Source organism: Sus scrofa, chromosome 13 (genome assembly GCF_054392235.1).
Source record: "Sus scrofa isolate SSC_HxYL_T2T_F1_AM1 chromosome 13, Sscrofa_HxYL_maternal_Yorkshire_Landrace_v2.0, whole genome shotgun sequence".
In the NCBI taxonomy this organism is placed as follows: Eukaryota; Metazoa; Chordata; class Mammalia; order Artiodactyla; family Suidae; genus Sus; species Sus scrofa.
This window is the reverse complement of record NC_139395.1, coordinates 221,235,786-221,252,699: the sequence shown is the minus strand read 5'-3', so window position 1 is coordinate 221,252,699 and position 16,914 is coordinate 221,235,786. Positions and strand designations below refer to the sequence as shown.

Sequence of the window (16,914 nt, the reverse complement as noted above, 5' to 3'; positions counted from 1 at the left end):
AGCTCCCATTTGACCCCTAGCCTGGGAACCTCCATATGCCGCGGGTGTGTCTCTAAAAAAAAAAAAAAAAAAAAAAAAACCAACTTATAGAAAGCCCAGCCTACCAGCCAAAGAAAACCAACAAAGGCAAACCTAAGTGTTACTGAGGACACACAAGACCCTGGGCGTCCGGGACAGGTGTCACCAAGGCAGGGCTCCGGCTTCCTGGCCAGCAGCCTCGTGTGCAACTCACCAGGGGCTTGTTCTTCTCCTCCGTTAAGATTTGCTTCTGCAGCCGAAACCTGTGCGTGCCGTTCTCGTAGCCTTTAGGATGCTGGGGGACGAAATGACTGAATCAATGCACAGAAACCACCCCTAAAGTTCACGGTGGCGAGAACGCCGCCTTCATAAAAAAAGCTAACAAGAGAAAGGAAGACCCCCGACTCGAACAAAACAAAGGCTCATCTCAGGGCTCCAGCCCTTCAGGTAGCAGAGTGAAAATAAAATCCTTCTCTGAAGACTAATCCCTGACCGAGGAAGAAAGAAACAGAAGAGTGCCAATGAAGGCAACTTCACTTTCCTTAATGGCTTTGACATTTTTAAATGGCTTTGAAAGGCAAAGCCCTTTAGAAATAATAGGCCGATGTTTTTCTCTAACAAGCGAAACACGGAGGCCCTTCCTCCATCAGGAGGTTGATTCAGAGGGAGAAAACACCCCTGGGATAGGAGAGGCTGGCACAGCTCGACCCCGGGCACGAGCTGCGCGTGTGCACAATGAACACGTTTCCGTTTCTCCTGGGTGCTCCTGGGCGCGGAGCGGCTGGGTCACAGGCGACTCTTCACTTAACCTTTGAGCAAGTGCCAGACCGCTTGTTCCAAAGTGGCTGCACCCTTTTACGCCCCACCAGCAGTGAACGAGGCTTCCAACTGGTTCTTTTTTTTTTTCATTACTCAAACGAATTTATCACATCTGTATTCCAACAGGTTCTGATCTGTCGTCCTGGCTCTGGCATCCTCGGGGGTATGAAGCAGTACCTCGTCTGGGGTTTCGATGACATTTCCCCGGTGGCTCCTGACAGGAAACCGCTTTTCCTGTGCTTTTTGGCCATGTGTGGATCTTCTTTGGAGAAAGGTCTCTTCGGACCTTTTGCTCCTTTTTAAACCAGGGTGACGTCTGATGACCGAATTCCAGATGGTCTTTATAGATTCTAGACACAGGTCTTTGCTCAGATACACGCTCTGCCTATTTTTTCCCACTCCGTGGGTGTGTTTCCACTTCCTCGCTGGTATCCTTTGAAGCGTAAGATGTTGAAATTCAGGGAAGCCCGAGTGATCCAGCTTATCTTCTGCCCTGTTTGTGAGGTCACATCTCAAGGTCATAAAGAGCTCCACCTCTACCTTCTTCTCAGAGTTGTGTAGGTTCAGCTCTCACATTCGGGTCTTTGACCCATTTTGTGTTCGGCAGGAGGAAGGGTTCCCAACGCAGGCTTTGCGTGTGAATATCCAGCTGTCCAGCCCCACGGGTCACAGATGGTGGCCCTTTTCTCATTGAATGGTCCCAGCACCCTGGTTGAAAACTCATCCACTCTAAGTGTGAGGGTGTATTTCTGGACTCGATTCTATTCTGTTGGTCTGTGTGCCTACCCGTATGAATACGGACACAGAGTCTCAATTCTGAGAGCTTCGTAGTAAGTTTTGAAAGTGGGAAACGTGAGTCCAACTTTGCTCTTTTTCAGGAATTCTTTTGGCTACTCTGAATTTTCTCGCATTTTCATGTGAAATCAGGGATAAGCGTGCCGATTTCAGGAAGCCAGCTTGGAAAAAGCCAGCCTCCACCCCGGAGGCCCTTGGAGGGGTCCCTAACCCAGCCTGCACCAAGCTTCTCGTCCGGTTTTCGTTGTTATCATTACGATGAACCTGCCTCTAAAACGGCCAATGTTTTGAGATGGGACCTGTGTCCATACTGTGTTACCCACTGACAGGACGGATGGGGCCAGGCTGGGGACAGTCATGAGACAAACGGGGCAGATGGTACAATGTCTGGAGGACACGAGAAGCAGAGGCAAGTCCTTACCATGGCCAGCGAGGACGAGCAGGCGATGTCTCTGGGATCTGAAACATCAAACATGGACAGCGTGAACCGGGGCCTGGAGTCTCCTCTGGCACAAGAAGTTAAACCCAAACAAGGCACCAGCTGATGCTTTTACTAAATTAGCAACAATCTGGAGTTCCCGTCGTGGCTCAGTGGTTAACAAATCCGACTAGAAACCATGAGGTTGCAGGTTTGATCCCTAACCTTGCTCAGTGGGTTAAGGATCTGGCGTTGCCGTGAGCTGTGGTGTAGGTCGTAGACGCGGCTTGGATCCCGTGTTTCTGTGGCTCTGGTGTAGGCCAGTGGCTACGGCTCTGATTGGACCCCTAGCCTGGGAACCGCCACATGCTGCGGGAGCAGCCCAAGAAATGGCAAAAAAGACAAAAAAAAAAAAAATTTAGCAACAGTTTAAGAAAACAGATAACGCGTGAGGCAGCCTGCCAGGTGGGGTGGGGGCTCCGCTCGACCCCCCACCCTGGTGAGGACCCACGGTGCCCCCTCCCGCATGCAGGCACCCAGACACACTGAGGTGGCACCAACACACACCAATCAGCACCAAGAGGAAGCCGGCTTTGCAACACAAACCAAAGCGAGCCTGGCAGGTATTCGCTACAGTAACGAGCCATGTAAAGATACATTTAAAGGAGAAGCGGAAGGAAAGAGAACAACCGGACCACAGCCTGGAGTAGCGGGGTTCTGAACAGCATCTGCCATGAGTCCTTTAATGCTGTGGAATTAATTAAGACTAAAAATGAGTGGCCCCAAAACATACCTTGAAACAGAACAAATGCCTTTCACCTAAATGCAAGGGGGGAAGGACGCGCAGAAACAAAACCCGGAGCCAGGCTCTTCTCGTCTTCTTATTGAAACCTCGCCCGTGTGGATTGAGGGCCAAGCTGGCGGCCAGGAGGGAGGCAAACTCCATTTCTTGAGAAGCCAGAGAGTTGCCTGTTTTTTTTTTTTTTTTTTGTCTTTTTGTCTTTTTAGCACTGCACTCGCAGCATGTGGAGGTTCCCGGCCTAGGGGTCGAATCAGAGCCATACTTGCGATCTACACTGCAGCTCATGGCAACACCGGATCCTTAACCCACTGAGCGAGGTCAGGGATCGAACCCACAACCTCATGGTTCCTAATCAGATTTGTTTCTGCTGCGCCACGATGGGAACTACCCAGAGAGTTGCCTCTTAACAGCTTTGTTCCTCCCTACCTCCCAGAACCCTGGCCTTTTCATAAGTTCTGGTGAGAGAGTTAAACTGCCTTGAAACATGCACCGAGCTATGCTTTAAACTTCTCACAGGGGAGTTCCCTCCCAGGACACATGGAAGGTGACACCCCTGGGTCCCCTCGGCCACTGGAGCTGAAGGCTCCTTCCTGCCCACCCTCCGCAGAGGGTCTGCCCTCGAACCTTGGTGGTCCCGATGGCCCTGGGGACGTGCAGCGATGCCAGCAGCCCCTGCAGGGCACGCCCCACCCGTGCTGGGAGGTCAGCCAGGTTGGTCCCCATGATGTGGCTTTTCCTGGGCTTCCATCCTGCAGGACATGAGGGCAGGCAGCCCTTGGCTGGGACACGTCTGAGAGCAGCTTCCCAGGCAGCCCTCGAGGGACCGGCACATGGGATGCCCTGTCCCCGGGCTTGGCCTGGGGCAGGAGGGAGGAGCAGGAGAGCCTGTATCCAGTGGTCACAGAAGGGGCACCCCTGAAGCTTTGCCATCCAGCCCGCAGTCAAGACCAGGGACGAGGGGAGCAGAAATAGACCCTGGGACATGCATGGGCTCGGGCTTCCCCTTGTGCAGGGCGCTCTGCCCTTGGACACCGAACTTGCTCATCACTGCTCACAGCTGGCTTATCTCACCGCCACACAAGTGCCACCGCCTTGTCCCGGGGAGGAATGTGGCACTAATCCCTTTGGTAGAAAGGCCTTGCTGGCCTTATTCTTGCTCTGCTGTGGCAGCCAGCACCTCTGTGAGAGCCACTCCCCTGTGTCCACGGGGACTCAGAGGCGATCCCAGGGCTGTGAGGGGAGGCCTCCCGACACCTTACGGGGCATGCCTGGCGGCTTCACAGCTGCCCTGGGGAAGCCAGTGCAGCCCATCCCTGGAGGGAAGCAGGGCTCCACAGTCACCATGGTAACGGGGGGCGGGGGGGGGGGAGTGGGGGGAGTGATGGTGAATGTGGGAAGACGGCCCGGGAGAGCCATCCGTGCAGACCCTCCCAGCATCACCGCCCCTTAGAAGCCACAGGAGTGGGGGCTTTGGGGTGGGGGGATGCTCTCATTTTATTACAAGGGACCAAACCAGAGCTTTCTTGCTCTTGGAAACCCTGCCCCGCCCAGGGTAACTGGACCGAATGGCGTTGGTGCCGAGAGCCCCGGCCGGGGCAGCAAACAAGTTCCGGTCGACTGCCACGTACTCAGCTCCCCGTGCCCTGGCCGCCGTCCCCCAGGACCGCCCCTTTATCAGTTGAGGAAGAAAATAAAAGCCACTGCGGACTCTGGACCTTGGACAGAACCCACGGGGACCCTGCACCGCAGCGCCGAGGAGGTGCGGCATATTCCCCAGGTGACCGGGGTGGACAGAATCCCCGGGGAGCACGGGTGACATGGGGGAGGAAAACAAGTGACACGGTGGCCTTTCCGAGCACTCCCGTGACACGCAAGCTACCGTCAATGCCACAGGTGGGGACGTGGGCAAGGACAGCAACAGCCACCCTCCTCCCCACAACTGCGCAGTTCGCTTGTTTGGGCCACTTTGAGGCCCTGGGAGAAAACGGGGAGAACAGGAGGTGAGCAGCCGCGGGCCCTCTGCTCGCACCCAGGCAGGTCTCAGTCCTCCTCCAACCTCGGCTTCCACCCTTACGGACAGGACATCGCCCAGAGCCTCACTGCGCTCGGCTGAATGTGCTTATTTTAAACAGAAAAAAAGTCTCAGCAGCAAGAAGAAAGCAGTGAGAACTCAAGAGCACTCACCTGGACCTCAGGGATGATGACACCCAGCAGCTCCGAACGCAAAGCTGAAGCTATAATGAACGCGCGACAGGGGCCGCGTCACTTGTGTCCCTACCTGGGAATGGACCGCAGGGAGCAGTCCAGGGGCCTGTGACTTCGTTTCGCTTTAGGCCACAACACAAGCCAAAGGCAGCTCAGCACGAGAGCACGTGGGCGGAGGACACCCCCACACGCAGGAGCTAAAGCGGCACCCGCTTCTCCAGCGTTAGTGTAAACCGTTAGGCACCCCGTCCTGGGCGCTCTATTTAAAAAGCTAATTTCAGGATCAACTAAAATGAAAGTCTGGGGAGTTTCACTGTGGCTCAGCAGGTGCAGAACCCGAAGTTGTGTCCAAGAGGATGCAGGTTCGATCCCTGGCCTTGCTCAGTGGGTTAAGGATCCCGAGTTGCTGTGGCTGGGGTGTAGGCCGACAGCTGCAGCTCTGATTCGACCCCTAGGCTGGGGATTTCCAAATGCCACAGACGCGGCCGTAAAAAGAAAAAAAAAAAAAAAATTGAATGTCTGGTATTGGGTCTAGAATGGAACAAAGGATAGATTTTCTGGTGGAACACTCTTCGCCCAGTTAAGATATATGATCTCAAGTCATGCGTGGTTTTAAAGCCCAGCCGAGGATACATCTTATCGGAAAGCAAGCAAGCAAGCTGGAGAGGCACACTGCAGACTGGGGCCAGCAGGTGCGGTCACTGGGCCATCTCATTTGATGAGACAAGGGCAGTGAGCAGCACGGCAGGAGGAGGAAGACACGCCTGCCCGATGCTGTGAGGCCAGAGGACAGGGCGGAAGGAGTTTCAACATCGGTTACTCAGGAAATAATCAGGAAACAGCGGGACATCCAGCCAAACCAGGAGTCGGCGGCTCATTGGGGAAGCCTGGGCCTGAAGGAGCAAGTCTACCCCCCAAGAGGTGAGCCGGGCAACGCAGGTGCACGGGCCTCAGCAGTAGCCCCCACAAAGACCCCCGGGGTGGGGCCCTCACCTGCTGGTACTTACGTTCGATGAGAAAGAGAAAGCACACCAGCCCCATGGTTGCCACCACGGCCCCGGGCACGATGAAGGACAGGCCCCAGCAGGTGGACACCCAGTAGCCAGCGATCAAGGACCCCAAAATGTTGCCCACAGAGGTGTGGGAATTCCAGACTCCCATGATCAAACCCCGCCTGCAACACAGCAAAACACAAGACGGCCTGCGATGTCTCGAGGCTTCAACGGGCCAGTACGTGACGTCATGACCGCGCCTGTGCCGAGAAAGGGCTGGTACAGTCACAAACAGGCGCTGTGCCCACTGTCTCCCCAAGACACGGGGCCAGGGACGGTCCCAGGAGGACTGCACCCTCCCGCTGTGCAGGGACACATCTCTCTCTGAGCTTAGGATGCAAAGAGGAAAGAGGCCTTTCTCTGAAATTCTTGGAAGGCCCCCCAACTGAAATCTGTGCCTTTTCAAAATCTAAATAATCACTTGATACAATATCCCATTAACCAAAGTTCACGTGGACGAACCCGCCACGTGAGTGGGCATCTACGACGGGCTGGATGTGTGCGTTTCCAGTGTGAGGTTCCCCAGCTTGTTCAGCCTCCCGGACCACTGCCTCACCCTGGGCCCCGCGGTGCTGTGTGTTACCCTGGGCTCCGACGGCAGTCAGGTCACCAGGGGCTGGGTGCAGCTCTGCCACCAGGCACCTGTCACATTTCCCCGTGCCTTCCAAGCCTGAGAAGATGTGGCTTCTGCTTCCAAAAGCCTGGAGGCCCTGCCTGCATTTCTCCCAGGTTCCCTGGAGGCCAGCGAGGCCCGTGACCCAGACTCCACCCTGCCCACCACAGGGGGCGTGTCTCCAGGGACAAAGCGCATCGGAATTCCAGCCACACATGTCGCAGAGCTTCCAGTCACCTCACTTCACAGAGGTAATAAGTCTAAAGAAAAACTGAAAATAAGCTGGTCTGGTTTCCATCAGAATCTCTTGCAAATGAACGCCCCTGGCAACAGGGCTGCCGGCCTCACCTCCCTTTTCCAAACCAGTTGCTGAGGCAGGTGACGACGCTGGGCCAGCCGGTGGTCTGTACCAGTCCGTTGACGATCTGTGACGGGGGCAAAGGAGGGGACTCAGGGTGACAGGCACGGGGGGCCCGTCCTCGGGGGTTGGGGGGCTCCGTGAGGACTCCCAATAAGAAGAGGGCGAATCCCCCTGCGCCGTGAGCCTCAGCAGCCAGAGGTGTGTTTTAAACTAGATACAAACACACATCTTAGTGCAAGAGGACCGGGAGCCTATCGTGACCATTTTAGACAAAGTGGAGGAAAAAAAGAAACGAAACTCTCTTGCTAGGAGATGAACCACCGGCAACAGCCTGGCGCCAAGCTTCCAGGCTCTTCCAACCTGAAACTTTATTGAGGGCGTTCCCGTGGTGGCTCAGTGGTAACGAACCGAGGGAGTAGCCGTGTGACTCAGTGTCAGCCTCCTTGTCTCTTTAAGTCACTTTGGGCCCCAAACGAAAATGCATCCTTAAAAAATGGGGGAGGAGGGGCTTCCCATTGTGGCTCATCGGCAATGAACCTGACTAGTATCCATGAGGATGCGGGTTCGATCCCTGGCCTCGCTCAGTGGGTTAAGGATCTGGCGTTGCCGTGAGCTGTCGTGTAGGTCACAGGTGTGGCTCGGATACCACGTGGCTGTGGCTGTGGCTGTGGCTGTGATGTAGGCTGCCAGGTGAAGCTCCAGTTTGACCCCTGGCCTGGGAACCTCTATATGCCATGGGTGTGGCCCTAAAATAAAGAAATAAACTTCACTGAAAGAGAGAAACCTTCTCCTTGTTATTGAACAGTGGTCACACCATCAAGACGGCCTGTAAACTGCACACTTTCCCTTCTCGCACCACAAAGAGGGGCTGTGGTTACTGCGCCTCCGCAATGAGCATCGCTAACGCCTGGAGAAACCATTCCCCCGGCTTCCAGGAGCACCTGAGCTCCCCGTGAAGAAGGGATTTAGGAGGCGTGTGGGCACCTGGCTTTGTGTTAGTCTCAGGAGCCCCAGGGGCAGCTTTGCGAGGCCACAGGAAACAAGCCTCAGGCCTCCTCCAGCCGCCTGGGGAGGACCAGCAACCTGCCCTCGGAGGCCTGGGAGCTGCTGGTCCAGCCCGGCCCAGCCTTTCCTCCAGCCACAGGCTGGGACTCTGGGAAATAGCTGTTTCCCACACTCTGATTTTCATTTTTTTTTCTTTCTTTTTTGTCTTTTTAGGGCCACCCCTGTGGGATATGGCGTTTCCCAGGCTAGGGGTCAAAGCAGAGCTGTAACTCCCTGCTTGAAATATTTTGTAATTAAAATGGCCAAACTCTTTCAAGTCCTATGGTGAAAACTCTAGAAGCAAACTGCATACAGCTCGGCTCGGTGGTTTGGTAGCAGCCCCCTGGGCCGTGTGAAGAGCCTCAGAGGTTGAGCATCCTTGTGTTAAGTCATTTTCCACTTCTCGTCAATATTATCCATGGCCCTGCTAGGAGGGGCGGAGCTGAGAGATCCAGGGTGGGGGGGGGGCAGCTGGAGAGGCCTGGCCGCTCCTGTCTGGCCCCCCCTCCCCTGCGGACTGCCCCCCACCCCTCCGACCACGGACGGCTCCCTGGCCCCCTCATCCTCCCTTCCTCGCCATAACCCTATCCCTCTGCCTCCTGAGTGCTTGGGTCTGTCACGGACAGGACAACTCAGACCGCCCACATCAAGGCAGAAGGACTCAGGAGGGTTTCTGCTTCGATCCCCTGCTGGGGTGCCCGATGAACAGGATTCTTCCAGCAGCAACTCCCGAAACTAAGGGAGACTTCCCGGCTGCGGCAGGTGTGCAGCGGAGGAGAGACAAGGACGAGGACCGAGCTGCGGCCCTGCTCCCTTCACCTGCCGACGCCTCTCCTGGCAGAGGTCGGGACCTGGGACGGAAGCACATCAGGGCCACCCCGTCCTCGGTGAGCCAGGGCCCCAGGCCCTACCTGAGTGACCACGTAGAAACCAAAACTGTGGATGCTGTAGAAATAGCCGAACCCGAACAGGGCTGTAAAAGCACCACTGGCCAGCATGCCACACGTCAGGTAGTACCGCACTGGCAGACGTTCCCCTATGATCCCGCTGAGACAGAGAGAAAGAAAGACCCACATGAGAAAACAAACACACCCACAGAGCAAACGACCCAGCGGTTCCTCAGGATGGGCTCCTGCTGTTTTCCGAGCTTTTAGAACTCCGAAGCCCTGCAATCTCCAAGTGCTAATCACAACTCTTTCTCCACGGAGCATTTGCGAGCCAGAAGCGGGTGACATCTTCTAAGACCTTTTATTTCTAGTAAAATCACTGTCAAATCATACGACTTAAATACTATGACATGTGAGATGGCTGCCAACTTAAAAAAACCAAACCCTTGTCCTGCCGGCTAGTCCTGTGTTACATAAGCACTGTCTAGTGGACGCACAGAGTATTTAAAACCTTCAGCTGCTGAACTAGACAAACGTGACCCTGAGCGGGCCCCTCAGCCCGCAGGCTGTCACTGAGGCCCTGTGCTGGTGGTGGGGGGCTCTGTTCACACCCTCTCCTGCCACGACCCGTTAAAGAGCATCTGCTTTATGCAACACGGTGGGAGGGCCCCCGTGGTCCCCGTCAACAGCAACCTGACTCAATAAGGAGCTAATCTCGGAGTTCCTGCTGGAGCATGGGGGTTAAGAACCTGACTGCAGCAGCTTGCGTTGCTTCAGAGGCTGGGGTTCAATCCTGGCCCGGGTACTTCCATAGGCTGAGGGTGTGACCATAAAAAAGAAAAAAAAAAAAAAAATAAAGAGCTAATCTCCCTGGAGAATTGCTTCCTAGAGCTGCCGCGGTGCTCAAACGAGATGCATGTGGTTCATGCCTGGCGGGCTGCCAGTACTCAGCTCAACAGCGCCCGCACCGTGGAGGGGGTGAGGCTGCAGTTTCACACTGGGCGTGTATTTAACAGGCTTTCCCACCGTCATACCTGCCACCCCATGCACGTGGAATACATTCTTCATTGCCCGAGGGGCTGTCACTGCGAAACAGCTTGGCCCTTGGTGACTTTCTTTTGGTCTTTTCTAGGGCTGATCCCGCGGCATATGGAGGTTCCCAGGCTAGGGGTCCAATCGGAGCCGTAGCCACAGGCCTACGCCAGAGCCACAGCAACGTGGGATCCGAGCCGCGTCTGCAACCTACACCACAGCTCATAGCAACGCTGGATCCTTAACCCACTGAGCAAGGCCAGGGATTGAACCCGCAACCTCATGGTTCCTAGTCAGATTCGTTAACCACTGAGCCATGACGGGAACTCCCTTGGTGCCTTATTAAGTGAATAAAAACCTGGAGTCGGGAGTTCCCATTGTGCCTCAGTGGAAATGAATGCGACGAGGATCCCTGAGGATGCAGGTTCGACCTCTGGCCTCACTCAGTGGGTCGGGGATCCGGCGTTTCATAATCTGTGGTGTAGGTTGCAAATGGAGCTCAGATCCTGCACAGCTGTGGTGTAGGCTGGCAACCGTAGCTCGGATTCAGCCCCTAGCCTGGAAACGTCCCTGTGCCACGGGTGCGGCTCTAAAAACAAACAAACAAAAAAACCCCTGGAGAATCATCTCAAACAACTGGGAGCCTTCTGCAAACTAAACACTCCAGGGTCTCATTTTCTTCTGTGTAATCATTCCAGGCGTCAGCCAATAAGACACGTAAGGTGGGATGACACCTGCCGGCCAGAGAAGAACGTTCTGGGAACCAGCTCTGCAATTCTGGTCCTGCATCTCAAGAACTACCACTTTGGAGAGCTTTCACTTCTGAATTTACTAAAGAAAAAAGATCTACCCGGTACCATGTACATACTTGAACATGAACGCAGAAGAAATAATTTAAAATTATAAACACATTCAGGAGTCCCCGTTGCGGCACAGCAGAAATGAATCTGATGAGGAACCAATGAGGTTGTTGGTTTGATCCCTGGCCTCACTCAGTGGGTTAAGGATCCAGCGTTGCCCTGAGCTGTGGTGTAGGTCACAGATGTGGCTCAGATCCATCATTGCTGTGGCTGTGGTGTAGGCCGGCAGCTGTAGCTCTGATTTGACCCCTGGCCTGGGAACCTCCATATGCCACGGGTGCAGCCCTAAAAAAAAAAAAAAAAAATTCAGGTCAAACTTAAAACTGAGCAGACACCGATTACAAACAAACTCAAGTGCATTCTAGAGCTGGGCGCAGTATCAACTTCATCGTGCTCACTTCTGAGAAGGGGAAACAGGTCCCGGAGGGGCTGGCTGATGGGCCTGAGATCACAGAGCAGGCGTGATCCTGCTGGGAGCTGGTGCCACCGACTAGGGCTTACAAATGTCCTCTGGTCTTGCTGTATGACCCCGGGCCCCAGTTTGGTCTCCATTTAAAAGTTTTTCAAGAAAAGGCCTAAGGGGATGGACACCATTCCACGTTCACAGGGACTCCTGCAGATAAGAAAGGCCACGCCACACCTGCTGGAACCTGCCAGCACTGACCAGGGCTAACGAAGGAGCCACGGTATCTGGTCTATCTGATACACTGCACGATCCATTTCACTAGCCACGTGCCAGGATGTCACTAAAAAAAGGCCATGCGGGGAAGCGGGGTGTGTCCTCGTCTCAGTCACAGTTGACTGTGGATTTCACGTTAGACAAAATGTTATTGTAACCTTCACTGGCTGCAGGAGTGGCATCTCCGCCAATAAGCAAGCAATCAGGGAGCTCCCACTGTGGCTCAGCGGTAATGAACCCGACTAGAATCCATGAGGATGTGGGTTCGACCCCTGGCCCCACTCAGTGGGCTAAGAATCCAGCGTTGCCATGAGCTGCGGTGTGGGTCACAGATTCGGCTCGGATCCTGTGTTGCTGTGGCGGTGGTGTAGGCTGGCAGCTACAGCTCCGACTAGACCCCTAGCCTGGGAATATCCATGTGCCGCAGGTGTGGCCCTAAAAATAAATAAATAAATAAATAAGTAAGCAACCATAAAAACCACTTTATTCAAATCAGGTTTCTTCTTTTTTTTTTCCTGGCCACACCCAAAACATGCAGAAGTTCCTGGGCCAGGGATCGAACCTTCGCCACAACAGTGACCCAAGCCGCAACAGTGACTATGCTGCATCCTCAACTGGTAGGCCACCAGGGAAGTCCCAAACCAAGTTTGCCTGCAGGACCCTTGAAATCCTGGCTGGGGCAATTCTTTGCGGCGAGGGGCTACCCCGTGCTGTGACACCTTGCAGCACCCCGGTCTCTGCCCTCGAGAGCCAGAAGCACTGCCTTCTCCAGCTGAGACACCAAAACCACATCGGTCCAGCCTCTGCTCACTGTTTGCCAGGGGACAAAACCCCTCCCCGCTGAGAACCACATCTCAACGCTGTTTCTCATAACTGAGAAAAGCACACTCCAGCCTTTGGCTCTTTTTATGTTATTGATTATTGGTGTCCAGTGAAACTGCAGTCTTCAAAACATAGACACGTGACCCCAGGACGGAACACGGCTGGCCGCCTGGTTGCATCCCGGGCCCCAAGCAGCCCGAGGCGTGCACGGTGCTCTGCAGCTGGCCTCTCGCTCCGTCTGGGTTATTCCGGTACCGGCTAGTTATAACCCGTACCCATTAGTACTCACACCACACTCAGACAAGCCTTGCAGCCTGTGCCAAAGTGCAGGCACGACAGGGGGTGCCCGTGGCTCGGTCAGCAGAACCCCCTCCCCAACCACTCAGAGGCATCCTGAGCTGTGGAGGGGGCCAGGCCTGGACGATGCCACCGTCCGGGTGGGCAGGCCTTGGGGAGGAAGGTAACCAGGCACGGGGCTTCCTGAGATTCTCGAAGCTCTAAAAATCTCTCTGAACCCAAGCCTCTCTGAAGTAAAGGCCTTAATGCCTAAAAGGCTTCTGGGTTTGTTTTTGGTCAACCTGGCTGGACTGACACAATAGCAGTTGCTCGCCAGCCAGTCACGTGTCCTATTACCCATGGGCACTACCCCCTCCCTAGGCCAGTTCAGAGCGGGAGCGAGAACCGGATAATGGGAACGTGCATTGTGTGTGGCTGGGCCGCTTTGCTGTACAGCAGAAACGGGCACACTGTAAATCAACTATAGTATTTTTTACAAGACGGAAAAAGAAAAAGAATGGGAAAGGCTCATGTGTACCAGGGGCTGGGAACGGGGCACCTGTGTGCCAGGGCCTGTTCTGAGCATCCTACACGCATTACTGTTTAGGGCTCGCCGCCCTCCTATGAGGAGTTAAGAACTCGCTCCCCATTTTACAAAGTGGAAACAGAGGCCAAGAGATGTGGCCACTTGCCCGGAGCCACGGCGGCGAGCAGTAAAGGCGGATGCAGCCCCCACGACGTGTCTCTGGAGTCCACACCCCCGACCGCCAGGCAGGCAGGTGAGGCGCCGCCTGGCCCAGCTGGGCGTCCAGGCGGACGTGCCCTGCACGTCCGGGGTGACTGCTCCGATGCCAGACGGCCTCTGACAGCAGAGGATAGATGCTCGGCTGTGCGCACTGGTCAGGGAGCCGCCAGCTCCCTGTCCCTGAGGGACCGCGTCCTGGCAGGGCTCACAGTGTGTCCAACCCTGGGCCAGGAAAGCTGTCGGCTGGTCAGCAGGTCCCCCGGGATGTGTGCCGGCCCCCACGTCACCCTGGTCTCTGAGGAGAGGGTGGGGGCCACACCTGCTCCCACGCACACGGCCAATCTGTACACAGAACTGCCCGGTCTTGGGGTCTCGGCCTCACCTACCTCAGGTACATGCCGACGGCGTAGGCGCACAGGAAGGCGTAATCCAGGGCCCCCAGCAGCTGCTGGTAGTTGTCCTGATCTACGTGGGGCCAAAGGCGAGAGGAAAGAGTGTGGTTTAGTTCCCACCAAAACCAGCCCACCTCGGGGAGCGGCCCAGGGGCACACAGGGCACCTCCGATCCAGGCCGCGGACCGGAGGGAAGGGGCGGCTCTGAACAGAATTCGCGGCCACGTTTCAGACAATCGCTGATTAACCCTTCCTCCCATTAGGTCCACTCCTCACTTCCGGCGGCGAGCGGGGGCGGGGGGGGGGGTGTCTCACACGTCGCCTGGCTGTTTTCCGCCACCCCGCCCCCGCCCCCGCCCCCGCACGGCTCCAGGACCTCTTCTCTCGCCACCCGCAGCCTACGCTCTGCGAGCCTCAACGTCCAGCTTTGACAAACACCGCACACGGACGCTCGCAGCTGATCTTCCGCCGAGAGAACCTTTTTCAGGTGTGCCACCCCCACCCCTCCCGCACGCGGGCGCTGGAGGACGGCAGCCGCGGCTGCAGGAGGGAGGCTAGTTCGCACCTGGAGGCGCAGGTGCATCTGGGAGCAGCCTCACCTCCTCACCGCGCTACGGTGGGTGAGGCCGGGAGCCAGGCCAGCCAGCGGCTCTGAGCATCACCTGTGGAGGAACCTGGGGGGCTGCCCGCTTCACCCGCGGCGGGGGGGGGGGGGGGGATGTGGAGAACTCACCAAACGGGGCCCAGCCGCAGTTGGTCTCATTGTCTGGGAGCTGGTGAGCTGGGGTGTCGCTGGTTTTTTGGCTCTGGCCGTTGAATCTGACTTCGGCCTCATTAGAAGCAGTGCAGTACTTGTGCAGCTCACCCTGGGATGTCGTGGGGAGGACAGAAGCCGGGGGGCGGGGAGGGAGAGGGTACAGGTGAGACGAGCCACCCCAGGGTGACTGCCTTCTAGGGGGATAAGGCCCCATAGGGGCAGCCTGTCTGCGGGACCCACGAGCCCTGCCCACAAGAAAGGTTCCAGGGGCTGCCCTTCTGAGCACACCTGGCACACACGAGCTTGCACAGGGCCACCCGCATGCTGCTAAGCGCCCTGCACCCGGGCATGGTCTGCCTAGGTGATGACTGCCTAAGCGAGCCTGTAAATATTTGCCAGGCTAGGCGCCGAAATCCGCCTACTTTACAACGTACAATGCAAATCATATCTCAGAAAACCACCTCCAACACAAACCAGCTCAGGCCACTCCTTAGGGAGGAAGCTGCGCCTCTAGGAAAGTGCCACAGGGCAGCCGGGGCCACCTTGCCATGGGACCTGAGCAACAGGTGACTTGTTCCTTAGCACAGGAGGATCCAGACAGGACCCCTGCTGTCTGCCGTCCGCCTGGCGGTCGCACATGTCCCTCCCCAGGTGCTAACCTGCCTGCTTCTTTCCTGCCAGGTGTGGGCTTTCTGGGTTTCTGGCTACAGGTGGCTCAGGGGCACCAATCCATCAGGTGTGCGTGAGGGCAGAAAGGAGGTGTCCTCAAGGCCAGAGAGGTGGCCTCAGGGGAGCGGAGGTCTGGCAGGGGCAGCCTCTAGTGAGCCGGGGTCTGCGGAATCGGGCCTGCAGGCTATGAGGGGGGTTGGTCCCAAAGGAGCAGCTACCCTGGGGTCGGCTCCCAGCCGTGGGCCGGGTGGGGGCTCCGCCCTGGTCCACCAAGAGGCCTGGCCACCACCGCTGCTTCCTGGGCACCCCGTCTCCTCAGGGAGCTGCCAAACAAAGAGGCTGGCCTCCTTTAAAGGGCTGGCCTCGCCAGGGCCGTGGTCAGCCTGGGCTGGATGCCACCCAACACTGCAGACACACACCCCTGAGACCTGGCAGGGCACAGGGGATCCAGCCACTCAGGCCACGTGGCTTGGTTGCCATCACCGCGCGGTTCTGCTACAATTGAAACACTGCCCTAAAACTAGCCAAAGCTCCCCTGTGCAAACTGAGAGCCACACTTTACAAATAGCTTTTTCCTCAGCGGAGCTCATGGCACGGTGGTGGGTTCCTAGGAGCCCCTTCCTGGCCGGGCCTGTGCTCGGCGGACTCACCTGGGTTGAAGGTGGGACACTGAGGATGTGACTGCAATGGGGACCTGGGGGGGGGGTGGCTTCCTCTGCACACAACTGGCGTTTCCAGCATTTCCCGCCCACCTGGTTTTATAAATTCTCCTCTTTGCCTTCGGAAGTCAGGTGTTTCCCCCCACCTTCCCCGCAGCTTCTCGGGGAGGCCCCACCCTCGCTGTCTATTCACCTGTCACTAAGAAAGCCACAGGTGGGACGGAGACACCCTTGCAGGCTGAGGGGGACCCTCAGGCTGGGGTCCTGACACGGAAGCTGGGGAAGAGGACCAATGCAGACGCCGCTCCGACGGGCACGTCCACGTCCTGTTCGCCATCCGTGTGGCAGAAAGGACTGGAAAGCAGCCCTTCCTGTTTCACACAGAAGCAGAAGAGGTTCTGTTTTGTTCTGGGCTGTGACGAGAGGTGCTAGTCGGGGACATGGGCTCTGAGCGGGAAGCCTAGGTTTGCCAGGCTGGCTTCCAACCTCGGCCAAGGGCGTCCATCCTGAAGGCAGCAGAGCCCGGCCCGGCACTGCTGTAAAGACAGCTGTGCGTGTGTGCGTGTGTATGCAGAACGCCCCTCTGGGTCTTAAGCAGCTGAGTGTGTAGGGCCACCTGGGAGCCTCCGGTTGGCTCCTGATCCCCTTCAGCGCCTTCTCTCCCCAGCCCTCCTCTTGCATGAAATGCAAACGCCCCCCTCCAACGGCTGCAGCAAAAGCAACAGAAGATTCAATATAACCTGAGCTCAAAGAGTCCTGAGAGTATTTAAATAACTACATGTTAGTTTTTAATAATACTCCTACATTTTAATATTTCAGTGCGTTTTAGTCCCCAAACCTGGTGTTTGCAGGGAAATTAATTTAGTTCAATTAATCTAAAAAAACCTCACCAGGTGACCTGATTACAATGTTCTAACATCATGGGGAGGGGAACTAGTCCTTTGCTTTCATAAACCACGTCTCCTCTGCAAATCTTTTTACACAGTTCCTTTCCACCCATACTGCAGCA

At 56.2% G+C, this 16,914-nt stretch overlaps 1 protein-coding gene across 22 annotated transcripts in view; it reads right to left on the bottom strand.

Moving 5' to 3' along the window:
• Positions 1-16,914, bottom strand: part of SLC37A1 (solute carrier family 37 member 1) — a 75,977-nt gene that overhangs the window by 26,408 nt on the left and 32,655 nt on the right. For 19 of the 22 annotated variants that reach the window (XR_014825226.1, XR_014825227.1, XR_014825225.1 and 16 more), the window contains 7 exons: positions 14,554-14,686; positions 13,815-13,893; positions 9,039-9,174; positions 7,071-7,147; positions 6,065-6,231; positions 2,054-2,091; positions 233-313 (listed from right to left, as the gene is read on the bottom strand). Coding sequence is in view for 15 of the 22 variants with exons in the window: in XM_021071027.2 (XP_020926686.2) it covers positions 233-313; positions 2,054-2,091; positions 6,065-6,231; positions 7,071-7,147; positions 9,039-9,174; positions 13,815-13,893; positions 14,554-14,686 (711 nt within the window). In the remaining 7 variants the exon portion in view is untranslated. Of the gene's footprint in view, positions 1-232; positions 314-2,053; positions 2,403-2,707; positions 2,799-5,301; positions 6,232-7,070; positions 7,148-9,038; positions 9,175-13,814; positions 13,894-14,553; positions 14,687-16,914 lie in introns of those variants that run through there. The other 3 variants (XR_014825228.1, XM_084992205.1, XM_084992206.1) reach the window with 3 other exon arrangements.